This window comes from Balearica regulorum, chromosome 2 (assembly GCF_011004875.1).
Source record: "Balearica regulorum gibbericeps isolate bBalReg1 chromosome 2, bBalReg1.pri, whole genome shotgun sequence".
NCBI classification, from domain to species: Eukaryota; Metazoa; Chordata; class Aves; order Gruiformes; family Gruidae; genus Balearica; species Balearica regulorum.
Genome location: NC_046185.1, coordinates 31,473,897 through 31,498,918, shown reverse-complemented (window position 1 = coordinate 31,498,918; position 25,022 = coordinate 31,473,897). Strand labels below are relative to the sequence as shown.

The 25,022-nt window shown below is 43.8% G+C and overlaps 1 protein-coding gene across 1 annotated transcript; it reads left to right on the top strand.

The window, feature by feature from the left end:
* The first annotated feature begins 52 nt into the window (after positions 1–52).
* On the top strand, positions 53–21,357 carry CHMP4C (charged multivesicular body protein 4C). The gene is made up of 5 exons (XM_075743816.1): positions 53–1,224; positions 11,355–11,532; positions 12,467–12,581; positions 15,894–16,002; positions 18,210–21,357. The coding sequence occupies exons 1-5, from the start codon at positions 1,029–1,031 to the stop codon at positions 18,272–18,274; spliced, it is 663 nt and encodes a 220-aa protein (XP_075599931.1). The 5' UTR covers positions 53–1,028; the 3' UTR covers positions 18,275–21,357.
* The last annotated feature ends 3,665 nt before the right edge of the window (positions 21,358–25,022 follow it).

Here is a 25,022-nt window from a genome sequence, read left to right as displayed (position 1 = left end):
CCTGGGCGGGGCCTGAGGGGCGCCTGGGCGTGAGCGTCCCACCGCCGGGGCCCGGGCGGCTGCGGGTTCGAGCTGCTGGGGCCCCGGCAGGACTGGCCGCCTCGCCGGGCTCCGGGAAACCTGCGCTGACGAGCCCGTGTGGGCGTAAGCGGCGCCTCAGACTTGCAGTCCGTTCAGAGCCGCTGGTGTTTTTCGTGCGTCAGGCTGCCGCTACCGGGGGGAAAAGTATTTTTTGTGTCTCGCTTCTGTCGTTGGTCGCGGCAGCCCTCTGAGCAGGGCCTCGTGAAAGAGGCGGAGGGAAGGGGAACCCAGCTTTCCAAGATGCTTCTTGCGCTCTTGTAATTTATGAGCGCCGCTGTGGTTTCCCTAGCGATGCACTTATACTTTTAAAAGCCACGTTTGTTAAGAGTTTAGTGTTTATTTTCTCAGTCCTAACCCGCGTGCGTTCCCGTGCCTGGGTGTTACAGCCGGTGACCGAGGGCTGGGTCTGTGTCACCCCCGGCTCTGCACGCCGCCCTCGCGGGGAGTCGTTCCGCCCGTGTCAGCTGCCCGTCCCGCACCGGGCGCGGGCTGTTCTGGCCTTGCCAGCGCTGTTACAGCCTGCAGCCCTCCTCAAACGCACCTTCGTGAGACTGAAAGTGGGGGGGAAGGGGGAGCACAAGCTAAGCAGCCGCCTCTGCAGCGCAGGCAAAGCGGGCACGCCTGCCCGGCACCGCCTCGGCCGCCCTCTGCCCCGCCCGGGGCTCTGCCCTCTTCCCCCCGGGACCCCTGCGGGCTGCCCCGCGGAGCTCGCTTACGCCTCCCGCCGCTCTACCCGGCGCTAGCGCAGGGTACGCGTGAGGCCCGTGGGGGCAGCTGCAGTTCGGCCTCCCCGGAGCCGCCCCTGGGCGGGCAGCCCGGGCCCGCCCCGCCGCCAGGTGCTGTGCCGCCGCCCGCGGGCTCAGGAAGTGCCTTTACGGCGTGTGCCAGGCGGGGAGGCTCCGGCGAGCCGGGTCGGGCCGGCCAGACCCTTCCGAGCTGGACCCACCATGAGCAAGATTTCCAAGTTCTTCAAGGGGGGCGGCTCGGCCGCCTCCAAGGGCCGCGGGGGACCCTCGCCGCAGGAGGCGCTGGCCCGGTTGCGGGAGACGGAGGAGATGCTCAGCAAGAAGCAGGAGTACCTGGAGACGAGGATCGAGCGGGAGCTGGCCATAGCCCGGCAGCACGGCACCAAGAACAAGCGAGGTGAGTCCTCGCCTACCCGGGGCCGGGCCGGGCCGGGCCCCGCTGCCCTCCGCCGGGGAAGCTCGGGCACGCCCGGGCCGGCGGCGGCAGCTCGGGTGCTTGCGAGGCTTTAAATCCCAGGGTACCGGCGCCTCCAAGTGCTGGGCTCTGTTAAGAAGAGGGACACTCGGGGTTTCGCAGGGGCTGTTGCTGGGTCGGGTCTGTGGGCTGTGCAGGTATGCAGTGTGCTTCGTGATGTGTGGGCTCCGAGCAAGTGTCACCACGGTGCTTGCACGCTAGGACATGGTGGTGGCTTTGGGTCTTTGGCAACTATTTAATACATTGTGGAGTCATTATGGAGGGCTGATAATAGGACGCTGTCTTCCTCAGTGATATCTGTAGTTCACTGTGTGATACCTTTGTTTGTGCTTTGCGCTGCAGTCGATGCAGGAATTGGCTGGATACGTGGTGCAAAGTACTACTGTTCAACGTGGGAAGGGGGTTGCAGCTTGGGTGTTGAGCATTGGTCGTGCAGATAGCGAAGGAGCTGAAGCATGTGAGGATCTCATTCATGTATATTCATGGATAAATTCACGTTATCCCCACTATAAGGGTTGGAGAATATGCTGCTGGCAACTAACAAAGTGATTCCATTGCCTCAAATCATATAAGTAGTACATGTTACCACTAAGAAAGGAATGATAGTTTGGAGCATTAGTAACTACTGGTCTGGGCTGCTGTTAGCTGCAAAGGAGATGATACTAAGGGATAATGAGGTCTGGATCCTGCCTATACTGATGTTGTCATCTCTGGGAAACAAGTGATGGCAGCCAATGTCTTGGGGATATACAGGCCTTTGAGAAACAAGTTAATTACTTCCTAAAGTCACCTGGAGTCCTGTTTGTATACTCTGAGCTTTATTTTTCTTTAAATACTTCAAAACAGAAGAAAAACACGTTGAATTAAAGATTTGTGACGTAACGAGAAAGTAACTCTTTCATCTGCTCTTGCTGTTGCTCAGTAATTTAAAAAAATAATGCCATGAACTTAGAACTTGTAAGGAGCTGCCTGTTAAAGGTGTTTTGGTTAGCCCTTTAACGTATTTGTAATACTTAAGCATTTAATAATTATTAGCAAAAAGCAAATTAAATAAAGTAACTCTTAGAAAGGATTTAAAAACGTGAGTCAAGACAGTTCAGATTTGAAGGCACAAATAGTTTGGAGGGCGTAAAGCCAGTTCAGCAGCACAACTGGGCTGGTCAGGGTTGACCCGCACACTTCCTACTCCCCTGGCTTCAACTGGTGTCTCTCTTGTCCCCTTGTGCAGGTGCTGGCACAGTGAGCTAGTTCAGGAAAACTAGTTTCAGCTGAAAACTAATTTGCTGTGGGACACATAGCCCCTGGGACTGGGTTCATCGTGCAAATAACCTGAGCGGCAGGGCTGATGCAAGAAAACAGGCCGGCTCCTGTGACTGTAGCAATTCCTGTTTAGATCCAGACGTGCTGCTGTGGAACTTCATCCCAAGCCTGGACTTTAAGCTGGCACGATTGCAGGAAGAAGAAATGCTTCCTTGCTCCTGCCCCGCTCCATGCTGCTCCCTTCCTTTCCTCGGCAGAGCTCCCTGAAGGGTGTGTTTCAGAAAGCTGGATGCAGCTGTAAAATGTTGTGTGGGTTTTTTTTTTGACTGGGTTATTTTTTTACCCAGGGTAGGTTAAGTTCCATTTATCCATTTGACTTGGCAGCCGCACAGGTGCTTGGGCACCTGTGAAGGAAAGGATGGTGCACAGGCAGGAATGAGCACTTGTTGGGAGAAGGTGGATCTGCTTCTCCTTTAACTCGGCTGGTTGATGCTGGTTTTGGGTGTGTGTTGGCCTTGTGCTTCGGGCGTGCAGCGTTTGACATAGGAAGCTTTTCTCCCAGATGTTTGTTTCCACTTCTGTGCTCAGTGTGCAATTCCAGAAGTTTTTTAACTATGCAGTTGTTTGTGGAGTCATGCTGCAAACTGGATTGTTGAGCTGATCGTGGTTAAAAATAACTCCCTTCTAGTCATTTGCTCAGGGACCTACAGTTAAGGACAGGGCAAGAAGTGCAGAGCTGGAATTTTTCATGCCAAAAATGGTTCTAAAGCCAAAATGGGATAGTGTAACTACAGTCAGAAGAGAAACTAACCTTGCTGTGCCAAAGTGCTTGAATTTAGCAGGCTAATGAGCAAACTTAAATCCCCAAGAATACCCCTTCATTTGATCTATCAATTACTTTAATTGCTGTTGATTTACATATGACAGCATATTAGCTGGTATACTGTACTATATAGTTCAGATGAAATCTGTGCTAACCAGCATCTATTGTAGCATTATGTAAACATACACACAAATGAGAGGATGAAAGTTTTAATCTACGTTGCCTTGTTAAAGTGAATGCTTCAAAGGGACTTTGTAGGTAACTTTTAATGTTGGGTTTTTTTAACTGCATCTGCGGAGAAGCCTGTGGAAACTAAAACAGCAGTGTCCGAGACTGGAGCAAGATGTATCTAAGTATAGAAAATGCAAAAATTAGCATGATCTCATTTGATTTTTAGGTGCGTGGGTCTGAGTCAGTTATACTGACACGAGAGAGCAGATTCAAGCACCAGCAATTTTTCATGAGTTCAGATGATTCTTGAATAGGTTCATGTGACATCAGTAGGCTTAACTTGATTTAAAAGCTGTAACACGTTAGCTATGTAAATAGATGTGAAACATCACTTACGTATTTTTGACTTCATTATGAAGTATCTCTGCAGTTCCTGTACCTAATCTGAAATTAGCTACACTTTTGGGGTGATACATTTCCAGCATTGCCCATTAATGTTTTACTGTAGCTAGACTACTTGAGGGTTTTTGAAACAGCGATGTGTATTGGAATTTCTTCTGGAGAGATTACATCATGATAAGCAGTATTTCTTTTTGCAGTTAGCGCTGCCTTTTCATCTGTCCCCATTCCAGATATAAACTCATGGTTTTATTTTTTTTTTATATCTCTTGCTGTACTTTTTTGGGTATCCCAGTTTCAGCCAGTATACAGCTGCCACCTCCATCTGCAAATTTGCCTTTCATCTTCAATATTTTGAAGGTCATACAGGAAAATTTAAAGGACAGAAAGTGATACTGAATATTTGAGAACTCTGTTTAAAAGGAAATGTGTTTTCTGAAGTGTGCCTGTGAAAATAACATACACTTGAATGAGTGTTGTTTCAGCCTGAAATCTTTTGCAGATGCTAAAAAATGGCTGACTGAAAAGAATTCAGTTAAAAGAAGCCATCCAGAATAGGATTAAATCTTAACCATAAAGAGCCACGTAGTACTACTGACAAAACCTGTATAGAAAGTTGGAATAGCAGGTAGGCTTTTACAAGTAGATGCTGCTAAATACATTGCGTGGTATATTTGGGCAGGGCTTGTGTAGCCGCGTAGCATTCCTTTTCAATGAAGTAGTTGTAACCAGAAGGCTGTTGGAACCAAACAACAATGTAGTAGTGGCATGTTAACGTGGACAGGGCTGTCATGCCAATGGCAGGGTGTGTGACAGGTTGGGACTGAGGGTTTCTGGCAGGGAGATAGGAGGAAGCTTTTAGTGTGTCTTTGTTCTGTGAGTTACGGCTATTGTTCTCTAATCTTCATGAATTGTTTCACGTGTCTTGCCATGAACTGGAATGGTTATAATGAGGCAAGTGCATTATTGTTTTTGAATTAGCACCTCAGTTGTAACTGGTATGTGGCTTCCCCCACAAGGTTTTCAGGATTATGAATGCTGATTATGAACTTACTTAGGGTGGTATGATTTTCATGGCCTCAGCAGCATTTTTTTTCGTTGTACCTGATGGAAGGGAGATCATAGAATCATAGAATGGTTTGGGTTGGAAGGGACCTCAAAGATCATCTAGTTCCAACCCCCCTGCTATGGGCAGGGACACCCTCCACTAGACCACGTTGCCCAAAGCCCCATCCAACCTGGCCTTGAACACTTCCAGGGATGGGGCATCCACAACCTGTCTGGGCAACCTGTGCCAGTGCCTCACCACTCTAACAGTAAAGAATTTCTTTCTAACATCGAATCCAAACTGACCCTCCTTCAGCTTAAACCCATTACCCCTTGTCCTGTCACTACACTCCCTGATAAACAGTCCCTCACCATCTTTCCTGTAGGCCACGATTAGATCTCCCTGGAGCCACCTTTTCTCCAGGCTGAACAATCCCAACTCTTTCAGCCTGCCCCCATAGCAGAGGTGCTCCAGCCCTCTGATCAGCTTCACGGCCCTCCTCTGGACTCGCTCCAACAGCTCGATGTCTCTCCTGTACTGGGGCCCCCAGAGCTGGATGCAGTACTCCAGGTGGGGTCTCACAAGAGTGGAGTAGAGGGGCAGGATCACCTCCCTCGACCTGCTGGTCACGCCTCTTTTGATGCAGCCCAGGACACGGTTGGCTTTCTGGGCTGCAAGCGCACACTGCCGGCTCATGTTGAGCTTCTCATCAACCAACACCCCCACGTCCTTCTCCTCAGGGCTGCTTTCAATCCATTCCTCGCCCAGCCTATAGTCGTGCTTGGGATTGTGCCAACCCATGTGCAGGACCTTGCACTTGGCCTTGTTGAACTTCATGCGGTTTGCATGGGCCCGCCTCTCCAGCCTGCCAAGGTCCCTCTGGATGGCATCCCTTCCCTCCAGCGTGTCGACCACACCACACAGCTTGGTGTCATCGGCAAACTTGCTGAGGGTGCACTCGATCCCACTGTCCATGTCACCAGCAAAGATGTTGAACAGTGCTGGTCCCAGTACCGACCCCTGAGGAATGCCACTCATCACTGTTCTCCACTTGGACATGGAGCCGTTGATCACAACCCTTTGAGTGTGACCTTCCCGCCAATTCCTTATCCACCGAGTGGTCCATCCATCGACTCCATGTCTCTCCAATTTAGAGACAAGGATGTCGTGTGGGACAGTGTCAAATGCCTTGCACAAGTCCAGGTAGATGATGTCAGTTGCTCTTCCCTTGTCCACCAATGCTGTAACCCTATCATAGAAGACCACCAAATTTGTCAGGCACGATTTGCCCTTAGTGAAGTCGTGTTGGCTGTCACCAATCAGCTCCTTATCTTCCATGTGCCTGAGCGTAGTCTCCAGGAGGATCTGCTCCATAATCTTGCCAGGCGCAGAGGTGAGACTGACCGGCCTGTAGTACCTTGGGTCTTCCTTTTTTCCCTTCTTAAAGATGGGTGGTATGTTTCCCCTTTTCCAGTCAGTGCGAACTTCACTGGACTGCCAGGACTTCTCAAATATGATGGCGAGTGGCCTGGCCACTTCATCCACCAGTTCCCTCAAGACCCACGGATGCAACTCATCAGGTCCCATGGACTTGTGCACCTTCAGGTTCCTTAGATATTCTTGAACCTGATCTTTGCCTACAGTGGGCGGTTCTGCATTCTCCCAGTCCCTGCCTTCTGCGACCTGGGCAGTGTGGCTCAAGCATTTGCCAGTGAAGACTGAGGCAAAGAAGTCCTTGAGTACCTCAGCCTTCTCCATATCCTGGGTAACCAGGTCACCCGTTTTATTCCAGAGGGGACCCACATTTTCCCTCGTCCTCTTTTTCTCAGTAACATACCTATAGAAGCTTTTCTTGTTGTCCTTGACATCCCTGGCCAGATCTAATTCTATGGTTTTCCTAACCTGATCCCTGGCTGCTCGGACAGTTTGTATTCCTCCCAGGCTACCTGCCCTTGCTTCCACCCTCTGCAGGCTTCCTTTTTGTGTTTGACTTTGCCCAGGAGCTCCTTGTTCATCCATGGGGGCCTCTTGGTGTTTTTGCTTGACTTCCTCTTTATTGGGATGCATCGCTCCTGAGCTTGGAGGAGGTGACCCTTGAATATTAGCCAGCTGTCTTGGGCCCCTCTTCCTTCCAGGGCTTTGCCCCATGATATTCTACCAAGCAGATCCCTGAAGAGGCCAAAGTCTGCTCTCCTGAAGTCCAGGGTAGTGAGTTTGCTGTGTGCCCTCCTTGCTGCCCTGAGGATCTTGAACTCCACCATTTCATGGTCACTGTAGCCAAGGCTGCCCTTGAGCTTAACATCGCCTACCAGGCCCTCTTTGTTGGTGAGAACAAGGTCCAGCATGGCACCTCTCCTCGTGGGCTCCTCTGTCACTTGGAGGAGAAAGTTATCATCGACACGTTCCAGGAACTTCCTGGATTGCTTGCACTCTGCTGTGTTGTCCCTCCAGCAGATGTCCCCCATAAGGACCAGCGCTTGTGAATGTGAGGCTGCTCCTATCTGCCTATAGAGGGCTTCATCTGCTCGGTCTCCCTGGTCAGGTGGCCTGTAGCAGACCTCCACTATGATGTCCCCTGCTTCAGTGCTCCCTCTAATCCTGACCCATAGGCTCTTGGTCGGCTCCTCATCCATCGCCAGGTGGAGTTCCATGCACTACAGCTGGTCATTGACATAGAGGGTGACACCCCCTCCTCATCTGCTCTGCTTGTCCTTCCTAAAGAGCCTGTACCCTTCCATCCCAACACTCCAGTCAGAGGAGCCATCCCACCACATCTCTGTAATGCCACTAAGGTCATAGCCTTGCAGGCACACACACATCTCCAGCTCCTCTTGTTTATTCCCCACGCTCTGTGCGTTTGTGTAGAGGCATTTCAGTTGTGTCCCTGATGAGGCTGACTTGCTGGCGTGGCTGGAATTCAAAAATTCCCAGTGTTTCCCTGTTGGTTCCTGTTGCGTCTGGAGCCCCTGGCTCATCTCCTCTAGGCTTCGAGTGTGCTGCAGTGTGTCCAGCACATCTCTGAGCAATAGGCTCAGAGATCAGAAGCTGTAATCCATCGATCCCTCGCAGGACTGAAGTGGAGGTTTGTGAACTGTATCTATGAATGAGATCCAGTATTTTCACAGTGGTGCTATATCTTCTGAAGAAACACTCTTTTCCTTCTTTATCAGTTTTCCCCTGGGAATTTTAAGGATTACTAGACAATGGTTTTATTTCTGCTTCAGAAGAACTGATCATCAGTAATTGCTGTTCCGATGGGTGTTGGTGGTGGGCTTGACAGGTGAAGGTGTTGTTATCGCCATACTGTCTCTCTTTATTCTGATCTGTCATGAAACCATGAGGAGGGTGCCACAACTCTTTCTATGTCACCAATTTTGTTCTTTCCTTTAGAAACCTGGATACCCAGTGTGGCCAGGATTACTATTGCCCAGCTGGCCATTTCTGCTTCCTTAGTGAAGTATCAGCATAGTAGTGATATTGGAAAAGTGTCCTTCTGTATGTTAATTACAGTAGTTCTTTAATACGTATACTTAAACTGACATAATAGGCTACTGTTGTTCCAGCCACTTACCTCGGGGGGGAGGGGGGGGAGGAAAAAAAAAAACCCAACTCGGATTAAAAGCAGTGGTTCCTAATCTGTGAGCTGTATCCTGCTTGCTGGACTTAGAACACAGGAAACGTGCAAAAGCCCAGCCAACTGCTAGCCACTTCATTATGAAATGCAGGAGTTGAATTGGCTTCTTTGGAGCACAACAGACACAGTGTATGAGATTGCTTTTTCTCCTGGAGAAGACCTCCACCTCTTCCTGGTTGAATTGGTATTAATTCTATTTGCTTCTTCAGACTCTAACCCTGCTTAGACTCTTCCTCCCTGGGCTGTATTCCTTCTTTGAAATCTTTGGAATGGGGAACACCCTTTTTCAGTGCCATTCTTGGACCTTCAGTTTTATGTTCTCTGCTCAATTTTTTTTTTTGATAGATCTGTTCTTCTTCAGTTTGGCTATTATAATGCAGTAGCATTTCTGTAAAGCATGTCAATCTTCTTGTAAGAGTTGCACACAAATCTTAAAATGCTTGTATGCACAGTAGGGAAGCACTTAAAGTTCATGATAATCTGTAAAACAGAAAAAAATAGATTTCAAATAACAAGGAAATTCTCTTAGCTATGGGAGCTACTATTACAAAACACTGCAATGAAGGGCATTCATTTAATATAAATGAGAAAAATCATATAGTGTGGTGCAGGAATTATGCCTTGGTTGATAAGGAAGCAGTATGAATTGATTTCCTATGAAGTGCTTTGTTCTGTAAGTCACTGGTAAAACTAAAGAGAAATAATAAAGATGGTATGTTGCACTACAATAACTGGAAAAGCTGTTTATGAATAGGTGAAGTCACACAGAGTTTAGCTTCTTCTGTGGTTTCTTAATTTGGGTGTGGTTTAATTAAATGTTAATACAGGAACCTTCAGGATTTTGAAAACAACTGCTTTGTGTGCAACAGAGGAAATCCATTTTCTCTCAGAGCAGCCAATAACAACAGCACCATTACAGAGTCCCATTTCTGAAAATCACCGATTAGAAATATTTCCCTGTGGTAGCTACTTACTCCATTTGAAGCTTTTCTGCATCAGCTAGTTGGTGCTCCTCAGCCCGCAGGGCTTTAGAGTCCTCCCTGACGCAGCTGGTGTTATGCACATTTTCAGACCGTTAAATTTAACTGGGATCTCTGGCTTTCTAACCTAAGAATCCAGGATCAAATTTTGATTCAACTAAAGCTAAGGAAGGAAGGGGCTGGTGTCCTGACACTACCAATAAGAGGCATAAATAAGTAGGTTAAAAGATTATTTGGGATTAAGTCAGACTGATATATTTTGGAATTGCCAATGAGAATTTTACAATTCTCACGTTTGCTGTTGGCATGACATCATCTGGTGTCATGCATATTTTTCAGAATATGCATGATCTTTAGACTATCCCCCAAAATCTGGGAAAATCTTGAATTTGAATGCTGTCATTAATCTGTTGTGATTCGGGTTTGCTGTCCTGAAACATTTAACTGCAGGCGCTAAAGACATTGTGTATCTTAGCCTGCATGAATGCTTGTCCTTGTGCAGCTAATGATGAGCAATTTTGATCGTGTTGATTCAAGCATTTGTCAACAAAGCACTAACATTTTTACTGTGGTGTTACACACCATAAATCTATGCCCCCTCCTTGGAGGGATCCTACCTTCATTTGAAAAGTTGTGTACCCCAGTGTCAAGGTTCAGTGTTATTGCACGTGGGCAATTTTTTTAATAGGACAGCAGCAGGAATTGCTGCTATCGGTTGGTTGAGTCTGGGGGGCTGCAGTTGCTTGCTGGCTCTGAACCTGATTTAAAAATTAAATATAAGAGAGAAGGGAAAGGATGCAATATTAATAGCATTGAAAAAGCAATGGGTGAACTCGGTCTCTCTTGGTTTGTTTGGGTTTTTGTTCTTGCCTGACACCTGTAGTTTGGAAAGGACAGTGGTCAGGAAATGCTTGTGGCAAGATTGTGTGTCTCCCACACCCCGAGGCGGAGAGAAAGCCCTTTTCTCCTCCTGCTTGTCACGTGCATTTATTCTGGTAATGATTTACTCTGGGCAAAGTATGTTGCTCATAACTTAGCAAATATAAAAGACTGATCTCAATGGTTTACAAAGATAATGGGGAGTAGCTGGATTTGACTGTAGCCATGTCTACAAAGTTCTATACGTTTTCAAGTTTTAAGGTTTAAATATTGTGCTCCTAAGTGATTGTAAGGAATAGATACAGCTGAAAGCCAGAGAAGTGTGAGTCCTCCTCTGCTCTCGCCCACCTGCTCGGTTAGGCCACTTGGCTTTCTGTTGCACTTGCCAGTTTCTGCTGCTGAGACAGAGTTTAGAAAGCAGCACTGGTGGAGGTGTGCTTATCATGACAGATCTTCTTACTCTGTCTTTAGTTTTTACTTATGTATTGCAACCTCGTTTCTTTCTTTCCTCTGTTTCCTCCTTTCTGACTTCTCTCTGACGGTTTTCTTTTTCCTCCCCATTTTCCCTGCTTTGCCTGTGTGTGCAGGATGGAGTTCAAGATCTCCCGCAGTGGAGGAAGAAGCTGCTCTTCCCTGTGGTGCTAAAAGGAATTAATCTAAGAGGCTTCCCAGCATGTTCATGCAACAGCATGTTGGTGATAAACAGGCTGCTGATCTGGTGTGGTCAAAGTTTGTCTCCCTACTAGTAAGGTAGGAGGGTGAGAATTACAAATTCTGCAGGTTGGCTTGGTGCTGAACTACTTGTCTTTGTGTTTTGCTATATAAATATACAGAGCACTTTGCCTCTTTGCTTTACAGCTGCCTTACAAGCACTGAAGAGAAAAAAGAGATATGAGAAACAGTTGAGTCAAATTGATGGGACGCTTTCGACCATTGAGTTCCAGAGAGAGGCACTGGAAAATTCCCACACCAACACAGAAGTGCTCAAGAATATGGGTTATGCTGCACAAGCTATGAAAAAAGTGCATGAAAATATGTAAGTGCTTTCTAATAGCTTTCAAGTTGAGCTTACTAACCACTTCCAAACTATTTCATCACTACAGTTTATTGTATCAATTCTGGCAGTTTTGACTTCATTTTGGGTTCAGGCATTTAATGTCAGGAATGTTATTGGTGCTGTAATGTTATATCTGGTGGAAAAATATCTTAACAGCAAGTCTAGAAGGAAGTCCAGCTAACTAGAGAGATCTGTGTGGTACCTGTTGTTTTAAGTCTGCTTTGGCAGTGGAGACTGGCCTCTGCCCTTGGTCTTTCCAGAAGAAAACAGTAGAAGAAACTAAGTGGACTCTTTCCCTCCAAGTCCGTAAGCTGGACTGTGTGATTTAAAGTACTAATTAGACCTGAATAAAAAAGAGGGTTATTTTTTCTGTGTGCATGTAGTGTTTTTGTATGTCCTATATTGTTTCATAAGGCATTTTCCTGCCTGAATAAACAGAGTTAAAGGTTGTTCTGGGAGAAGTAAACAGGAACTGAAACAATAATGAAGTTAATAATAAGGGGAGGCTTTTAAATGGGATATAGTCCTGTGAAGTTCCCTCAGTTCTGGTGAAAGCTTAACATCAAAAAGATGCATCTGTAAAGATGCTGACCTCGGGAAGGAGAGGAGACCTGCCCAGGGAATGTGACTGTTGGCTGGCAGAGGTATGAGGAGTGCAGAGAGGGAGACAGACACAGACTGCTGCACTTTGACTTTTCTCATAATCCCAAAACGGAAGAAATGGGACTGGCTAAAACACACAGAAGGTTGCCAAGAAACATTAAGGTGTAGGTGAGGGAAATTATTCCCTGTGAGTTCTGCTGTTTATACAGCCATGGGCATAAAAAGAAAATAGGATCTGTTAGTTTTTGAGTCTCTTCTGTAGGATTTGAATGATATATTTTTATAAAATGTTTCCATGTTATCTTGCCAGGGACTTGAACAAAATTGATGATTTGATGCAAGATATCACTGAACAGCAAGATGTTGCCCAGGAAATTTCAGATGCTATCTCAAACCGAGCTGCCTTTGGTGATGAGTTTGATGAGGTTAGTACTTCAGTAAAGCCTGTGAGTTTTAGCTGTTAAATGACTCCATAGTTATTTTGTTGTGTGGTGGCTTGTTCTAGGGGTTTGTTTCTCAAAAGATGTGGATGTGAAATTCCTTGGTTCTAGCTTATCCTATCTAGGACATTTTAATAATTTATTTATAAATAAATAAAATTTCTATATATGTAAATATATATATATTAATTTATATATAAATTTTTAAAAGGCCATTTTTAACTGCACTCCTATGGTTGTTATTCTCATTTCTACCATGGAAGGAGGAGGTCGCTAAAATGTGCTATTTGTATGCTCCAAGTGGACACTGAAACATACAATTTTTTGTGCTCCAAATAGACATCCGTTTGACTAAGTGCATGTTCCTATGCCACAAACAGGCTGCTATTCACAATTCTGAACATTTGGACTGGTATTTTAATGGGGTTTTTTTTGATGCTTGGAGGTGCAAGTCCTTTCCCTGTTTTCCAGATATTCTACAGAAGTAGGTGCATTAGGTAGAAGTAATTCCTGTTGGAGGCAATAAGGTTTCTTCCTTGAGCTCTTTTCTTCTGAAACCCTCACGATGCACTTAGGGCCTTCTGAAAATTTGTTGCAGTAGCTTTCATCCAGTGTCCCTGGACTTGATTTTTGTGTATCTAAGCAGGACACTACTTATTTCTGATCCAACCATGGCTGAGGACTCAAGGATCAAGTATGATCAAAATTCCTACAATCCGTAGAATCCAGAGCTAGGGATCAGGCTCAGTATCATAACCAGTTTGGGTTTGGTTTTTAACTATGTTTTAAAACAACCAAGCACTAGGGATTGTTTGAAGAATGCCCCAAAGAATCAAACAATTCACTTTCTCCCCAACTAATTCATTCCGATGTGCCCAAATGACAACAAATTAAAAATCATATGCTATATGGTATTTGCTTGATTGGGGGAGAGGGGAGGTTTCATTCAACACTTATAATTTTTTGAAAATAATAATGATTCTTTGTATTTTGTTTTTCCACTTTGAATGTAAATAGACTTTTCTGTAATCAGAGTAATCGGTACTGGCACAAGGAATGGGATTTGGCCTGTATAAACTAGGCTTCAAACAACTGAAAAACATACTGCCATCCCAAATAGCTATACAGTGACACTTACTTTTCATCAGTGCTTAATTTTTAGGAGTCTAGATTTAGTAAGCATGTTGTAGATTGACCTGGAAGTTTCTAAGAGATACTAGTCTAAGTTGACGGGCATGTTTTCTGTTCTGAGAAAATAAGCCACTGTCACACAGGGCATCATTGTACCAGCACCAGCTTTTGCATAGGAGGCTAATACTGATAGCACTTGTCCTGTAATTGGGAAACCTGGTTTGCAGCCCACTTCAGCTTTAGACTGCTAGAATCAATAACTTAATTGCTGGGTGATGAGGTGATTTGTGTTGGAGGATGATATTTAATTTTATCTTTTTGAAGCACACTTTGACCACACGTTTGGATTTCCTCTTTACATGTGCCATGTGTTTAAGGAGATCATGGAAGCATGTAATTTCTGCTGCTCCAGATAGACACAAAAACATAAGGGTTCTTTCTCCTTGGGTTTACATGGTGTATGTAATGAAGAATGCAAACAAGCTCTGTCCTCCCTGCTCGCTGGGAGGGGTGACCCTTGCCTGGAGGCCTGTTTCTAATAATCAAATGCAAAATACCCACATTCTGGTGGACAAAGCCTGGAACCTGAGAGTTCACATGATATCTTCTCTTTGCCATCTTTTTGGCCAAGATTCAAGAAGAGAAAGGGGATTTATTGTTGCTGTTGCAATACTCCACACCCTAGTTGTAAAGCAATGCCTGCGTTGTGGGAAACATAAGTTAAATCCGTGCTTGATGCTTAGAAGAACTTAAAACTTGGGTCTTCCACTTCACCAACAAACATTTTAGCCATTACACTATTATTTTAAAAGTGTAGGGGTCATAATCACTGTTTCCTTCACCTTTTTTTTGTTTGTTTTTGGGGTTTTTTAAAGACCCGGTCATGGCTGATGCATCTCTTGTTTACTTGTTCACCAGAGGGTGGTAAGGACTAATTTGGTGTGGGAGAGTGTTAGATGACCATCTAGAGGTCTTCAGAAATACCTGTTTCCACTGACTTTACAACAACTTGGATACTAAATTTGTAAGAGGCTTGTATTTATACCACTGACTGGGACACTTGAAGTGCAGACATACTTGCACCTTAGCTAAATGCCTAAGTAAGACATGGGGCCCCTGCTTGCACATTTCTTTCAGAGATCAGCTGTTAATTGAACATCACCAGGTGTAGACCTGATGCTGAAATTTGTAGATGATATCCTAGTATTTGCACTGTGAACTAGGTCAGACAGGCAAGCTGTAGCCTTTTTTTTATATTAAAAATATAAAAACATGAAAAAAGTAAGTCTAGGAAGGCCTGCGGTGCCTTTGTAATTATAATTTTAATTTTCACATTGGTGATAAGCAAGGTATAAATGGGTAGGCAAAGCCCATTTCAATACCTAGTAGATCTCACTTTGCTACAGCCACTTTTGCCCATTGTTTCATTTTAAACCATTTTTATCAATGTGCCAAAGGTCCATTTCTCTACAATTGTGTAAAATTTAGCTTCCTTTCTTGGGAAACTCTGGCCAAGGAGTAAGTCCTTGACTTTTTAAAAAAAAGTGTATAGCCTCTTTAGTATTATACAAGTGGATTAGATCAACTGTCCAAATCAGCTTCTGCAGCTAAAGGCCCGAGAGTGTTTCATGCTTCAAGAGTGAAAAACAGGACTCGGGAAGACAGCTCTGATTCCAGTGCTGGTTTGACGTCGTATATAATCCTGAACTTGTGTGATAGGGCAGAAGCATAATGTTTAATGACAGTCTACCTTATAACTAGTTGAAGCTGTTTGCTTTTTAAAATGGAAGAAATTGCACATTAAAATTAGAATCTGTTCTAAGAGTACAGGCTCTAGATTTGGAACAAACCTGAGGAAGGCAGAGGGACCTTTTTTCCCCTCTTTGCCTTTTTGGTGAGTACTACACTGCCATCAATTTTCTTTCTAATTTTATTCATTGTCCTGTTTCTAACTTCCAGTGTCCTCCTTTCACCTTTCAATTAAGGTTTATTGTTATTGCCCACACTTAGTAAAAATTATACCTGTGATATGCTGGTTTTTGATACTTGTTTTCAGTTGTAAACTCTTTTTTCAGTAGTGCTTTGCTTCACGGTTGTTAAATGTGCCCTTGCCTGAGATCACTGTCAGGGCAATGAATTTGTAAATAATGTTTTCCTTTAATTTAGGATGAGTTGATGGCAGAATTAGAAGAACTGGAGCAAGAAGAATTGAACAAGGGAATGAGAGATGTCAGACTCCCAAGTGTTCCATCCACATCACTGCCTTCTCGCCCTGGTAAACTGCTTGCTTGCCATTTTATGTTTCTCATGATTAAGGCATGCTGGGAGGAGGAGGAGGAGGGGAAGAGAGAGTTCCAGATATGTTTTTAACTGTGCTTTAACTTCTTAAGTATTATAGGTTCCTTTTCCTTTTTTGTATCTGTTTATCAGAAAAAGCAGAGTGGAATTCTAGTTTGCTGTATGAAAACATTTAAGATCAAAGTCTGTGTAGATTTGGGGAGGCAAACTTGGGGAACTTGACCTTGCACATAAAATAATGCATCTCCTACTGAAATGTAGTGAGATCACTGAGGAACAGGAAGACCTTTTTTCTCTTTTTGGCAATGAAGTCCTTAGTCTTTTTTAATTAGAGTCTGACCTAGATTCAAAATGTTTGCGTCACAAAGATCCAGCTTCATAGGGCAGTGGTTTGATATTTGCCATTGGTATTTTAATTAGAAATGAAGGAGGCAGCAGGAAGTACACATTTAAAGAAATATTGTAATTCCTTTGCTTTCTTTCTACAGAACAGGCTTATTCCTGGCTTTAAGCAGCAGTCTTACTTTTCTGTAGTTCTGTCCTGTTTATTTTGAATTAAGCCAGAGACAGTCAACTTTTAACTATACCTTTTACCCTTGTCCCTCATGTTCTCTCTCAGTTGAAAGACTAAAAGAGTATAAATATTTGGTGGCAAGGGCAGCACACACGTGGCACAGGTTGTTTATGGTGCATTCTGCTGCAGAACAGATTACCTAGATCTGCTCAGCTCAGAGGCTCTTAGATGTAGGCAGCACTAAAAACCCTGAGAAGCAGTTTAAAATGTTCAAACTGGGATTGTTGCCTCATCTACTTAAGTCAATTGCAGAACAGCTAGTAAAAAATGGATTTAGGAAAACCCAGGGCAAATTGCAGTCTGGGCATTTATGACGTGTTCATACATCCTCTTCCAGATCCAGCTGTGCCAGCTGACATTTTTATTAAACCCATTCCACCTCCATGTGCTTCTATCTTAATTTGCTACTTCATCTATCTGTGTGACTGCTTCAGGCAAAAATAGCTGGTTGCATTTAGTGTAAGGCCTTGCAAAACTGTGTTATCTTTTACAAAACTGGATGCTTACCGTTACACAGCAATGCCCAAATAAGACAAACAGTTAATTCTATAATGCTTGTAATGGGAGATGCCTCTTACCCTCCTGATTTTAGAGATGGGGAAACTGAGATGGAGTGAGGCATGGTGACCATCCCCAGTCACGCAGTGAGTCAGCAGCACTTGCCTCCAGAGTAGGGACTGGACCCTGGGTCTCCCATGTCCTCCTCCACCTTTAGTGCCCCAAGTTGGTGCCCCAAGGTGCAGCCCCTCTCAAGACAGTGGGCTCCTGGCCGTATGGCTGCCACAGGCAGGAGCCAGCTGGCTGCTGTAAACGTACGCGCGAGGGTGTTGCACCCAGTTACAGTGTTCCACTGATGTCTGGAGGAGCGCAAGTCGTGACGTGCACAGCCCACGGATGGAGGCAGCCTGAGGTTGAACCTGGGCTGTAGGGCATGCCATTTGTAGGTCAGCGAATGAAGACTATTTGGGTGAGGTTTTAGTTCAGGGAATGTGAAAGATGTGTGGTAGGAGATCTGGGTAAAAAAAAAAAAAGAGAAAGTATGTGTGGGACCTGGTACAGAGCTGAGGATTGCTGTTGCTGTGAACACAGCAGTTAGCTGATGTCACCTGAACAAAATAAGTTCAGGAATTTCTTTCTCCCTTTTAATAAATGACACACTCTGTTAAAATGGAGTGAGTCCCTTTGGAGACTGGACCTGCACATGCAGAACCCTTCAGCGCTATTTGGAAAGGTAGCAGGATGCACAGCCGGCCAGGGGTAGGTCACTTGTGCCCGCCCACGTGGCGGTGAAAGAACTGGCAGCATTCTTTGCATGCTTGCTCTCTGTGACAGTTTTTAGAGGTTAAATGTATTTTCTGCGGTAGTCTTTCAGTAGGAGTTACATCAGACCTATATCGTTAACCTCAGGGTTACATGTGAGATAATGGTGTGGCAAAATAGTCATGTCTCTCATCAGCTTCATTACTGCATTACCTATGTTTAGCTTGCTACTCAGTAAATTGATCCGAGATCTTCAAACTGAAGAGCACTGTGTAAGTCTGCACGCTAACAAATAAAGTTCTGACTGTTACATCAGTTGACGGTTATTGTTAATCTCTCTTTCTCTGCAGCATCGACCAGGAAGAGAGCGGAGGATGAAGATGAAATGAAGAAGCTGGCTGCCTGGGCTTCATAAGAGCATGGTCTTTTTATAAGACTGAACGTTATAGTGCAGATGTAAAGAGCTGTAATGCTGTTCTATAACTGTACTGATTTAGTGTAGTTGCATTTCATACAGGCTGGTTTTTTATGGCAAATCTTGCTAAGAACAGTGTTACTATCATATTATAAAACTAGTTTAAAAACAAACAAACAAATGAAATAGTTACCAAAACCTCCAAGCATCAAAGTTTTTTTTTTTTTCAGCCTTGGCCAGAGATTTGTTTTGTTATTAGTATTGGTTTTTATTACCTAGTGTCTTACTATGTCTTGCTGGTTTGTAAAACCTGCGTGCCTCCCTTGTGCACGCAGCTGGATTCATAAGTTTGGTAAGTCATCAAGGCCCTATCCTAGAGGGTTATTTGGTTCAGACTATTTGAATATTAGCAAAACAGCTTTATACATGTCCTGACTTTTAAGTTCCTTTGAGCCCAAGAGCTAATAGCCATTCATTTGGGCATGGAGATTTAAACAGGCTGTCTGGAGCAACTTCTGGTGTCCTAGAGGAGACTCTTCTGTAGATTTTTTGAAATGGGATAGGTTTTTGGTTTTGTGTTAAACTGTGGCCAGAATATCCCATGCACTTCTATAGGTCAACTTAAATTGTATTTTGAACTATTTCCAGCTCAGTTAAAAACAGTTTTACAGTGATTGGGAAAAATTAAATGTCCAAGTTCTTATAGATCTCTGCCAAACAAAACTGATTTCCGCTAACCCTGTCAAAAGTCCAGAAGAGATTTGACCTTCCTGTGTTCTTCTCCTCCACTGTGTCTTTCTAGGATGAGTCTTTACTTTGTATGATAATACCCATCCTCAAGGAATTAGTAACACATTTTTTTAATTATACAATTTCAAAATCATTTTCATTTCTTTTACTCAGTTTCTGAACAGAAATAATACCAGTGTGTTGTATTTGAAATGCCTTGCTAACCTTGGTTAAAAACTGATTCTGAATTACTTGTAAAGTTGACATGTTATTGACCAACTGACAGCTTTTTAGCTTAAGGAACAAATGCCACTCTGAGTGCTAAACTACTACGTATGTAGAGAAATCACTGTTCAAATACAAAACAAAAATTAAAAAGGCTGCTTTGTACTCACAAATTTTATTAAGTAAGACTTAAGCTCTATGCTAGTAGCCTGCTGTCAATCACAAGGAAATAGTAAAACACTGTGGAGTTCATAGGGATGTGGGAAGCAGTCTCACATTGATCTAGGTTTCTTGTTTTCAAGTTAATTTAAATTTACTGATGATTGAACCACTTGGGAATAGTGGGAGACTTGGTTTCTGTAGATCTATAGGAAAAGGCGACTAAGCCATTCTCCTGGGGGTTTTAGCCTGTGATTTGCTGGATATTTACCTCCAGTAGGCTTCAGCTTATTGGATTTTGGGTTAAGCATAAGCTAATGTGTGTTTCTGGACATTGGATGCTAGCATGCTCAGAAGCTTTCAAGTTGAATTCCATGGATGAAACCCAAAATTTACAAACCTTGTGGAGAGATTTAGTTTTTCAGGACTTTTTCATTCCCTGTAGTGGAATTGCTTTTGGTTTGCTTCCATATGAAAGGAGAATCAAGCCTTGCCACTTTGGATAAATTTCCTACTGGAAAAAAGTAAGTGTGTTAATTCTGTCCCAAAGTTTGGAAGCACCTGGAAAATTGTCCCTTTCTGTTGAGAGTATAGAAAACCTGAAACTATTCACTTTTTGTTTTAAAACAAAAATTATTAAAGAACTGCCTTAAATTTGAAAACATATTTTGAACTCTCAGTAGGAAACCAAACACTAACAAAATCTTACTCCAGTTTTAATGCTTGCTGAAATTCAGGATGAGATGCCAGCTGAAAGCAGGCATATTTAATAAAATAAGAAATGTTCTGAGTTGTTATTTAGAACTCATTTGCTAATCATTTTGACTGGAATCCTGTTTTCAAGGTATGCAGTCTATGCAAGTCTCTGAATTGGGTACAGAAAGTATTTGCATGCACTGATTGCATCGCCATGCGAGGTTGGCCGTGTGCTTGTGGACACATCTGGTATTTCTAAATGTGAGGCCATGCCAACACAGTCCCGTGCTTAGCTTGGAAAAATCTGGCTTTAGTGTCTGTTCTTGGTCGAATTAGTAGTTTTCCAATACTTAGCACTAACGTAGCACTTAGCATGTTTAAAGTGCTCTACAACCTAACCAAAATAGGTCTCTAAGCTTCCAGTTTGAAACTAAAGTGATTTTCAGTCTGTTTTAGAAAATGTGGACCTGCTGGTTTTGTGCAAAAACTTTCCATGTGAACACTCTGCAGGGGAGAAGAAATCCAAGGGAAGGTCTCCTTTGCAAGCTAGCTTCTGACTGCTGACCTCCAGCAATGTTTTGGCCAAATATTGATCCTGAGAAGCTTCAGGTGTCTTCAGCTTGTTGATTTCAGACCAGGTACTTCAGGAACAAAATTTCTGAGGGGCAAAGAAAAACTCTGGTCATTCGGGTGAGCTTCTCTAAAAGCTGGTGTGTAGTGGCTGGAGGAGGCAATCACATAGCAGTTCACAGGCTAGGACATGTGTGGTTGGTGAAGCTGTACTCAGTCATGTCCACAAACCAAACCTCCCAAACTGGAGTGCTTGTTGCCTTATTTGTTTCGGAGACAGTAGATGGCTGTTTTCTTCAAAAGCAAAGGGGTTCTAGGGATTTAATTCAGGTGAGGAGGTGGCTCTTTCCTATGCAAATTCAGATGACACAGGGACAAATGGCTCTTCCTTTTTGGAACATATGTTTCTCTTCATGCCAACATGGTATTTGTTTAGTATGTAAGCTGATGAGAGTGAATAGTGTCAATGTGTTACTGTAAATGTACTCTCTATTAACTGGAATGTATTTTACAAGAGGACTGGTAGCAGATGGTGTGCTATAGCTGGCTTCCTTTCTTGTTTCTTATTTATTTTGGGAATGTTTTCTTCTCTTAACAGACTTGGACATTTTTAATCTGGATAGCTTTAAAAGGGGGGAAATATAGTCATAAAAAGTGAAAAGAATTAATATATATATGCTGTAAATAAATATTTTGGTGCCATATTTGTGTTATATGATTGTATTTAAATTTATTTTCCTATCAGGCAAAACTGTAAGTACTCTTTACACTGTCATTAGGATACAGTGCTCTTTAGAGGATGTGAAGATATTTTGAAACATTTTTTGATGTATTAGTCTTTCAACATCAGGTTAGAATTCAAGAGTTCTTCAAAGTTGATGTGGCTTAAAGAAAAAAGCAGTTTTTGCTTTGGTGTTTGGGCTGCGTTCCTTCACACTTAACAATTGTGTTGCAAGAGAGTCTTTTATTTTAATACATCCAAAATACCTACTTTTATCTCCTCATTTCCTCCCCCGCCCCAAAGATCTTTCATTGTTTCAGATATGTGTGTGTTTTACTTTCCAGGCCCTACTTGAAAGGAAGAATGGTCAAGTTTTTTTAAACATGAAAAAATAAAATTACTGCAGGCAAGGATGAATTCAAACAAATAAAATAATGCATTTTTTCATACATCTCCTTGGAATCTCCTCGGGCAGTTCATCTTTGCCTCTTTGTAAAGCCCAAAGACTTCCTCACAAAATGTCGGGGAACCGTTCTGGTACATACATGTGCCTGCTGTGGATACAGCCGCTTGGTGGCAGGTGGTGCGGAAGAAGAGGATGGGCATGTATGGTGAGTATTTCTGATGAGAAAATATCACAGTTTTACAAGAGGTAGAGCCTAAATTACTTTATGATGTCATTTTCTAGAAACATAAAGAGGAAGCTTTACTCTCAAAAATTACTTACTCGCTTGAACATCTTAAGAAATCCCAGCTATCAGCAGTCTCATCTTACGTAGCTGTCATATTTTCTTGCATGTGCGCCCATTGCAGAGGCAGTTGCAAGACCTGCCACTGCAGCACTGTTCGGTCAGATAGACGCTGTAGGGAAAACCTGCCCGGTTGATGTGACCGATCACAGTTTAAGTGGTTTATTGTTTTGTTGTTAACATGTAATTAACTTGCTGAACTGTACACTTAGGATCAATATCTGCAGTGCAACAGATAAAGATAGACAATATAGTTATGAAATGTTAATGTGTGCCTAGAAATTTCTAAACTTCCTTGTACAACTAGGGTGGCTGCGCCTGGCAGGGCCACCACCAGCCCTGCTCCCCTCTTCTCCCGCACCCTTCAAATCCTCACGATTTGCTTGCACATCTGCTTAGCTGACCTCACCACCCCCCAACTAAAAGTTTCCTGGTAATTCCCTGGTTGTTGTTTAATACAGCTGATCGTTGTCTCCCTCTTTACCAAGATGAGCTTTGGGTAAATGCCCTTCCAGGCAGTTTGGGCATCCCCCTTGCCCAACACCCTCACCCCCCTGGGGCTGTCTTACCAGCAGGTGTTACCCAGGCCATTTCTAAGGCAGCAGGGCTGTGTAGGTACCCACCTACCTCCTCAAAGAGGAGGCACCTGATTTTCCTAGACTTGAATGGCAATGTGTGTTTAAATTGAGGATCTGCAGTTTGTAAATGAGCCTAATTTAATGATGTAGGTGGGAAGCAAATTGGTCTGAGCTAGTGGTCTTGTCTCGTGCAGGTACTGAGTCTTGATATCTCTTGTTGGCATGATAGCAGCTTTCAAAGACGTGCTGTCTTAGTGTGCAAGGAATGTTTTGTGGGTTCAAACAGGATTTACGTGGACCCCTCTCCACCCTGAGTTTAGCACCCTTTCTACAAAATCCCCCCTGTGCACTTTAGGAGGAATGTAAGTCTTCAGATATAGTTAATATGTAAATATATTCAGATGTATTACATGTACTTTTGTGATTGGATTCAACTAACCAAAGGGACCTCCGTCCAGCTGCTGGACTAACTGAAGTCAGCTAGGGCAGCATATGTATAGCTGTATGTAGGGTTACTATATTACCCTTTACCTACCTATTGTATATACCCTATATGTATATAGGGTTGTTAAAGTGCCTGGTGTGCTGCTGTTTGTGCCAAGCAGCAGTGATGAGCTCTGTCAGGAGCAGGGCTTTGACTCTGTGGACCTCCAGGAGGAGCTCTGGGTTCAGCATACAGCAAGATGCTCCAACAGACTGGGAAGACTGATTTTCACACAGGACCCAATTTCAGTCTTTCTTATTGCTCATACTGGAGGGAAAAGGTAGTGCTGCTCAAAACGTAGAGGAGGAACCCTCCCACCCTCCCCACTCCCTCTGCAAATTCCCACTTTTTCAAAGCTAAAATGCTAAATGTTAAGTTCTAACCGACCTTCTTGGCTGCTTTTCTGGTTTCTGTCTCTTCTCTTAGCTTCCCCTGTCCATGGCCATGTCGGTACCCAGCTTGGTCCCCTGCTCTGGCCCTGCAAACACGCAGGACAGCAGGATCTTAGCAGCAGACCTTCATGCAGAGGTTTACCAGCCCCCTCCTTAAGCACCCACACCATCACAAACTGGAGCTATGACTCAAAGATTAAATCAGTTAAAAGCTCTCATTTTTGGAGAGAAGTTCAGCCCAGCATGATGAATGGACTTAACCTTTTAACGTTGTTTCAGCGAATTGTGCTTTGCAGTGAGTGACCAGCGGCAAGCTGGATGTCATTGCAACACATTGAGGATGTTGAACTGCAAAGAGGGATTTCTCGGATGAGTCTGTGTGCCTCAGCCCTTGGTAGGGTTCAGAGCACGTCTGTAGTTGTGCGGTAATGCCAGTGCCATGTTGGGTTCAGCGGGAACACGTGGGACATGCTGATAGGGATTCCAGCTGTTGGTTTTGACGCTGTTTAGGATGTTAATCACTTTGATTTACTGAGGATTTGGGCCTTAAAAGGTAATTTTACCAAGAAGGTGAGGTCTTATTTATCAAAGCAAATTCAGTCTGAGCTGACACATTCAGCCGATTTCGGGACTGGCCACATCATAGAGCTGCATTGGGTTTGGGCCCTTCATCCGCTAAGGAACAAACTCTGCGGCCCCGTTAGCTGTTCTAGTGCAGTGCCTATGTGTAACAAGGGTCCTGTACTGAGCTCACCAGAAAAAGCTGTACCACGCTTGGAGAAGTATCGCTGTACACTGCAACTTCACCTGTATCCCCTTCAGGTGCTGTTCCTCCTGAAGGATGATAATAAGCTGGGAAGAGGAAGCTGTAATAGGAGAATATTAAGAACAAGGAGAATAAATCATATAGATAATGCTTTGATTCTTTCATCACGTTTTGCACGTGTACTTTTTACGCTGCACAAGCAAGAGCTTGAGAGAAAAAGCCCTTTGGATCTTCTGCAGCAAGAGTCTGTTAGTGTCTTGGCTAAGCTGGAGATGGTGGCAGTGGCAAATTCCAAATTTGGTCACAAGAGCAAGTAAAAAAAATCCTGCCTTTGGCTCAGGTGATTTCTGCTAAAATAAAACAAATACAGTGGAAACTGCATATGGATACACAAGTAAAATGGATTAAGTTACTAGTGACCTTCCTATGGCTGTAATGCCATAATTCAGAGGTTAGTAGCAGACACCACCTCATGCTTTTCAGGTTGAAACCTTGAGCTCCCAATACTTTGCAGGCTCTGTCAGCAAAATGTGTCTAATCGATTCAGTTTCCTGAACTAGGAAAAAAATCCTGCGTGGACCAAGAAATTCTGGAAAAGGTTTGTAATAGCATTAACCTGACAGCAGATCTTATCTATGTATTGTATCAGACACTTGTGGTTGAATGCAAAGAGGTGGTT

Coding starts and splice junctions, on each gene's coding strand:
- CHMP4C (XM_075743816.1), top strand. CDS start 1,029: ATGAGCAAGATTTCCAAGTTCTTCAAGGGGGGCGGCTCGGCCGCCTCC. Junction 12,582..15,893: donor TTGGTGATGAGTTTGATGAG/GTTAGTACTTCA, acceptor CCTTTAATTTAG/GATGAGTTGATGGCAGAATT. Junction 16,003..18,209: donor ATCACTGCCTTCTCGCCCTG/GTAAACTGCTTG, acceptor CTTTCTCTGCAG/CATCGACCAGGAAGAGAGCG.